The sequence below is a fragment of the Glossina fuscipes genome, unplaced genomic scaffold (genome assembly GCF_014805625.2).
Source record: "Glossina fuscipes isolate IAEA_lab_2018 unplaced genomic scaffold, Yale_Gfus_2 149, whole genome shotgun sequence".
Classification (NCBI taxonomy): Eukaryota; Metazoa; Arthropoda; class Insecta; order Diptera; family Glossinidae; genus Glossina; species Glossina fuscipes.
In genome coordinates this window covers 598,004-604,897 of record NW_023998492.1, presented here as the reverse complement: position 1 = coordinate 604,897, position 6,894 = coordinate 598,004, and the positions used below count along the sequence as shown (strand labels likewise).

The following is a 6,894-nucleotide window of genomic DNA, read 5'->3' as shown; positions in this document are numbered from 1 at the left end:
AAAGAGAGAAAGATAAATATGGTTTGTTCTTATAGGTTACAACATAATATATATTATGATGTGGTCACATAGTCAGGTCGATTAAATAAATCAAATTGCAAAGAGCCAAATTTAATCAGCGTATTGAATATATAAGGTATTAATAAGCATACATAAATTAACAATTCAGTGCATTTTATATGGATATTTATATGTATATATACAAAAGATGTATGGTGTATATGAATGAATATCAGAAATCAATCAATGTATATATATTAACAATTTGTGCACGTTGACAAGGTATAGAAGGAATTCAAGCCGCAATTCAGTGTATATTACAATGATATATATAATAAAGCATATGATTATACGCGTAAGTATCAAATTCAATGATTTAAATATGGTACCAAGATATATATGGATAATCAAAAGATATGAAATTCATGCGAAAAAGCGAACGTAATAGGGAATCGATAAGCATAAGCAGTTAATAATCATTAGTCAAAAGTAATAGTCTCAAAGAAATACCTGTGTCATAAAAAATTGAACAGATAGACACACTAATCTGGAAAATATTTGGTGTGAGGCTTTAGCGCTTTGCTAAACGGAAAACACCAATGACTGAGATTACGGATATGCCCGTTGGACCAAAAGCTGTACTAACTGAACTTGAGCGTGGTAATATATGACGGACACTGTGTATTTTCAGCAAAGTTCAATTACCCAATATGCGATATATCCCCTCACCCTTAATGAAAGCATCAATTGAAATACGTAACTCTGATCCTCTAATATCGAAAATATCTTTAATTATGCGAACGTAGCAGCCGGCAACGTGGCACATCGTCTGGAGCAGTACTCATTATTAATTGCGCTTCAATTATGTAATGTTCACTTGGAATTTTCGTAATGTACCTAATAGAAAAAGAAACAAAAAAATTCTTTACAACAACTTTATATCTATCCACTCCAGCGGCACTATTCGACATTTTTGTAGATGAATGACAAACCACAAAGGCGCATGTACTGGCATTCCGGCATAAAAAGGGCCCAAACTATCCGATATTAAAGGTTAAAATGAAAAATTTGTGTATCATGAATGTACTGAAAAATGGGTTACCTCAGCCTTAAACCGCTTAAGTCACCTTGACATCTGCATCATCAAGTTTCTCTGGATTTATCATTTACAGACATTCCTGTTTGCTTTTTTTGGTGCTTGTTAAGTTGAGACCAAGCCAATAAATTTGCAACTTATATGTCCAGATAATAAACAAACAAACGGCCATGATAGCTGAAACCGATATGTTAAGTATAGTTGTAGATTGTTTAGTTGTTGAAAGTGATGTAAAAAAAGAAGTGTTGCAGACTTTGGCTGAAAACGAAAAAGGAATGTTATAAAGATAAAATAAAAGAATTTATCGTATGTTAAAAAGATAAATTCTCTTTTCTAATAAAGCAAGTTAGTTCACCGAGATGACGTACATTTTTTGCTAGAAAGACATCGAGGAGCCGCCATACAACTTGAAGAAGCCACAAGAACTTCTAATATTATCGAGCCTGTGACATCTAAAAATTACATGCTCAACGGACTCGTTAATATTACAAACTTCACAAATATCAAATGGTATATAGCACGAATCATTTTTATATATATACTTTATCATAAATGTGATCACTCATAAGTCTACAAGGAATTTTGATTTTCCAGGGATTAAAGGAAGTCTCTGACAAAGGCTTAAACTGAAATGTGGGATTTATTTTATAGAAAAGGCGATTAACTTCATCATTTAGTTGTTGAAGATGCGATTGCCAATTGCCCGTATTGCTTCATTGGGAAGAAGGATTCCTTATCTTCACCTTAATTAACTCCTTTGCAGAACAAGAAAGAGCTCTTCCGGTACCAGAAATGACATTGAGAATATATTGAGGAGTTGAGAGTGCCAGTCCAGTAGAACGTTTTAACATTCGGTTTGCAAATGTTTGTATACGTTTCATAATATATTTTGAGAAATTACAAGATGTAGAATATACAAATTCAATCTTAGATCTGACTACAGCTTTGTACATAGTCAAAGCTTTTTTGGGAGGCAAGCCTGACTGATTGTTACTGATGAGTTTGATAATATTGCATCCAGATTGACAGTCTTTGAACACTTTTTCATAATGTCCACGGTTAGGCTGTCATTTGAATTTCCTCCAAGAAATCGAAGTGGTTTCACTTGATTAACTTCAGTTCTTTTCATAAAGAACCTGTTTTTGCGTTTAGAACCTTTGGCAAAATAAATAATATTTGTTTTGCTTTGAATTAAGATCGGCGCATGCATCGAGAAAAAGCTTTTGTCGAGAGAGTATTCACACCCATTAAAAAAAGTGAACCTGCAGATACAATTAGGAAATCATCTGCTTATTGAAAAATATGAGTTTCGTCATCTTGAACATTGTGCAAAAGAGCTGTGTATAAATTGAAGAGAATGGGGCTCAAACATCTGCCTTGTGGAGTGCCACCGTATACTTCAACTTTTTCTGTACCCATTACCAACACACGCTTGGATAAAAAATGTAATGTCTGCAGACGTATTTCAAGAGGAGAGATTGAAAAGTTTAAGAGAATATTACCAAGCTTTATCAAGTTGGCACAATAACAGGCTTTGCTGATATCTAAGGAAAGCATAAGAACCATTTTACCAGTTTTTTTTTAAACTAGCTATGAGAAGAGACAGTTCATTAGAGCACATATTTGCACACATTAGCTCACGCAATGAAAAGTATGTATTGTCGAGACTACTAAAAGGAATTGAAGGTATTATGATCTGATTGATAGTTGGAATATAGGCCTTGAGCGTATCTAATTATCTTTTATTATCATGGTCATTCCACTTTGAGATGATGATAGATCGGAAGGAAGATCAACTTTAGACAGAATGTCCATAAGAAATTTACGTGAAATAAAATTTTCGATTATTTTAACGCAGTTGCTGTAACTGTGAATTAAAATGGAAGAGTGTTTTGCCAATTGAGACATTACTCGTTCTTCACATCAATGATAAAATAGTCGAATTAGAAAAAGTTAGATCCACGACACTGTTCGCCGTGCGACCACTCCGATTACAGTGGAGGATAGTATTGCCATTATTTAAAACATTAAAACTGCTGGCATTTATGATACCTCGGCATTTATCTCGGGTGAAATATAATTAGAAAATTTAACTTAAAAAAAGTTGTCGCGTTTCAGAAAAACTTCGCTTAAAATGCAGAAATAAATGGTATTCGAGTTCAAGTAAAAATCGAAAAATGGTAAGTAACGCCGAACACTTGGAATATTGTATTTAAAAACGAGATCATAATTTAAATAAAAGCAGAGCTCCAGCGAATGTATTCGTAGTACCAGGCGCTTAATCGTAGCAAGAATTAGCACAAAAAGACATTTTTTCTTCAAATTCTTAACAAGATTCTGAGCAATAATCGGACAAACAGATTCTTTAATTAATCTATCAAGTTGCAGGGAACGCAAATTGTTGTTCGACATCACTGGCCTTTGAAATCTTGTTACAGACGGCTTGGAGGGTGAATCGGGACAAGTTTTGGAAATAGCACATTTCCTTTAAACGACCGCGTTAAATTCTTTCTTTGTCAGAATCTTACTAGCATTTTCATTAGCATCCATGGCCAAAACGGCACACGAGTTCCCCAATGAAGGGAAATTCTTCTCGTGGGAATTATCATCGACACATTCGAGGAAGTTTGAATAAAACTTCTGTTTCATTCGGTATTTTTCGATTTTGTCCTTTTCTAAGTTTTACTTTTAATTTATTAAAACGCCAATGGGAACAAGAATAAATGCGAAGACCTAACCGTAAAAGGCAAAAATGAAATTCTTTTTCCAAATACAATTACATTTACAATGGTGTCTAAAAACACCTCTAGTAATTGGTCTGAAACCGTGAACGCTTCCAAAAGTTATTAAAAATATTAAATGCTTCATAAGCGCTTGAAATTATGTTACGTGTTGCACAAGAACTGAGATAGAAGAAGAAATCTTTCACATATACAACAAAAATACGCAAAATTATCTCATACGTTTTCACCTTCAGTAAGAACAAAATCCACAGTCTCCTCTTAACTGTAAATGCAAATAATATTTTAAATATTTCCAAATTATATGATCTTGTGGGATTTTTTTATCTAACAATTATCAGGAAAAGCACAAAAAATTGAAATATGTTTCAACGACAAACTGATATAATTTTTAAAATAACAACAAAAAGTTTCAGGAAGCAAGAGATATTGTTAAATTTTTTCCTTAGCATACAACGTTTCTTTCACAACAATCGGGATAATCTCCATCGGGATTTACATAGTCACCCAGTTTACAAGGAGGTGCAGCACCTTGAACACCGCATCTAAAAGAGTGAAATAATTAAACCGGGCCAGTAAACCAAAAATAAGAGGCACTATTACTTACGTTTGAATTGTGGTGTAACCCTCACCGCCACATATGACCCTAGCACAATAGTCGGTGTGACGGCGTTGTTCTCCAGCTGATAATATCAAGTTTTCGTTTATATAACATTTACCAGGGTATCCTAAATAGATACATAATATTGTTTATATGTTTAGTTTTTTTAAGCTTTTATAGCTAAGAAAAGGAACAATATTTACTGGGATCCTTATAAAATCCAGTCGATTCGGCTGCAAAGCTAAATGCGAAAATCCCACAAATTATAGTTAACTGTAGAAAGATCTTCATTTTTATTGGAGAACTGTTGATAATGAAATGATTATTCGAAGATTATAATAATATATTTACATACAATCTAAATCGTAGCAGTTTCAAAGGCAGAGAAAGAGACTTGGATTACTGATAAGAAAACATATAGTAGTATGTAGCATGTATAGTATTTATATATGTAGTTATTATAATATTTTTATAATCATTATGTGGTTTTGCATTTTTTGAGATTTTACTCACAGACGACATATGCAGTCTTTCAAAATACAAATAGAAATTATCAACTTTGTTTGCTTGCTGGATTATGCGATTTGCAATTACTAATGTTCTATCATATGCCAGCACTAAACTGCACCATGGCATTAATTGTATTTTACGGCATTTAATCTTTGTTCACCACATTTTCTTCTATGTTGTCTAAAGATTAGATGTATGTTAGTTATGTAAGCATTTTGCCCATGTATTTAGAGTAGACTCAAATGAATTCCATTTCATCATATCCAGAGTTTCGTACTTGTGCTTACACCGTTTCCTAAACGATAAATTTTAAAACAGGTGAAACCGTTCCGCCTAATTCAGTTACTCACTCGTTTTGGTAATGATACAGCAAAAGCGACATTTTATTTTTGTGCAAAATCAGACTTTCCATGAAAGCCCGCATATTAGGAAAGTCGTTACATGCGGCGGCAACCAAAAAATAGATCTACATGGTCCAAATTCGGTAAAGTTGATTTCTATGTCAATTTACTATTATGAGCCAAGTTTTATCATGGTATATTCGACCTTTCTATCATATAAAAGCTGCAGTTTCCGTAAGAAAGGTTATATGAGAAAGGGTTCAAGAAATTGACCTAGCCAAGAATGCCAAGATACTAGTTCGCAGGCACTTTTGACGAGAAATTTTGAAAATTGTAATTTTTTTCCATACAACGACTTTTCAGATTAGGACGTTATGAGGGGATGGTCAAAAAGGTGAACCGATCCAAAACATTTTCAATAGCGTTCTTCCTTGGGCGAAAATACGTTTGTGTACTAAATTTCATGAAAATGCTTTAAAAATTACAACCTGTAACTTGAACGGACATTAGACGGACAGAGGGACAGACGAACTTAAATCGATATAGAAAATAATTCTGAATCGATCGGTATAATAAACGCTGGGTTTATCATAAGCCCTTCGAGGTGTTACATATGTTCGCACTCACTTAATGTATAATGCAGCAATAATGCTATAATCGGTGCATTTGTGTTATCTCAGAGATTTATTTCACTCGTTTCACATTTCAATCGTTCTCGTGTCAAAATAAATGAACATAATTAAATAGCCGCCAACCATCTTCATAACGGTGATCATGCAGGTGGCGTGATTCTAGCGAAGTGTACTATTGGACTCAAAATTTTAAACATCTTCAGAATATCGCTTTTACAAGCTTAAATTTGCGTACTTTATTTTCTTCACCGGTTTTCATTAAGATGTTATGATTATAATGATTTCTTCAGGCATTCCGCCGCAAAATTGATTGTCGGAGGTGAGTTTACTTTATAACGTCCACGTATATACATGCAGGGGGTTTCTGTCAGTCGCCTTTTTCTTTTCTCTTTACTAAAAGAGTAGTGTTACGCATAATAACGGGATTCCGTTAATCAAGATTTCTTTCCATTATTCTCCGCTCAAATAGTAGCGTCATTTAAAGAGAGAATTGTGAAAAGAGAACGAAGTCCAAACTTAGTCTGTATAGCACGACGTTGGGTGTTGGATTAGCAAATGATTACAGGAACAAGAAAGAATACGAACGAGACAGAAAAAAATTGGCAATTAGGAGTAAAGGGCAGCCTGCAGATGCAGAATCTCGATGAAGTCAAGTGTGTTTGAACGGAGAAATTGACTGATTTTTTCCAGTTAAAAGAAACAAAACTTTTTGATTGCCGGAAAAAGGTCGTTGACACGATAATGGAAGGTCTCTATAAGTAAGCTAAAAGCAAAACTACGCAATTTTCCTTTAACGACCGGCCGTGCAATTCCCAAAACGTATATACTTATAAAAAAAAAGAGAGAGATACAAAATTTGATTCGCATATACGTACATGTACGAATATAGACCTAAAATTGTGAGTAGTTTACAGAGGCTTTTAAATGTTTTATGACTTCTTGGTAATTTACGTTTTTCTAACGATTGAACGGA

General features: G+C 33.8%; 1 protein-coding gene across 1 annotated transcript; it reads right to left on the bottom strand.

Annotated features, from left to right (window-relative positions):
• Positions 1–4,218: 4,218 nt before the first annotated feature.
• LOC119641428 lies at positions 4,219–4,781 on the bottom strand. Its single transcript, XM_038040113.1, has 3 exons — positions 4,642–4,781; positions 4,445–4,565; positions 4,219–4,382 (listed from the first exon to the last, which is right to left on the bottom strand). The coding sequence occupies exons 1-3, from the start codon at positions 4,727–4,729 to the stop codon at positions 4,283–4,285; spliced, it is 309 nt and encodes a 102-aa protein (XP_037896041.1). The 5' UTR covers positions 4,730–4,781; the 3' UTR covers positions 4,219–4,282.
• Positions 4,782–6,894: the final 2,113 nt, after the last annotated feature.

Excerpts from the sequence above, each read along its gene's own strand:
- LOC119641428 (XM_038040113.1), bottom strand. The coding sequence starts at position 4,729 with ATGAAGATCTTTCTACAGTTAACTATAATTTGTGGGATTTTCGCATTT. Across the intron at positions 4,566-4,641 it reads TGGATTTTATAAGGATCCCA|GATACCCTGGTAAATGTTAT; the intron begins GTAAATATTGTT and ends GTATCTATTTAG. Across the intron at positions 4,383-4,444 it reads GGTTACACCACAATTCAAAC|ATGCGGTGTTCAAGGTGCTG; the intron begins GTAAGTAATAGT and ends TCACTCTTTTAG.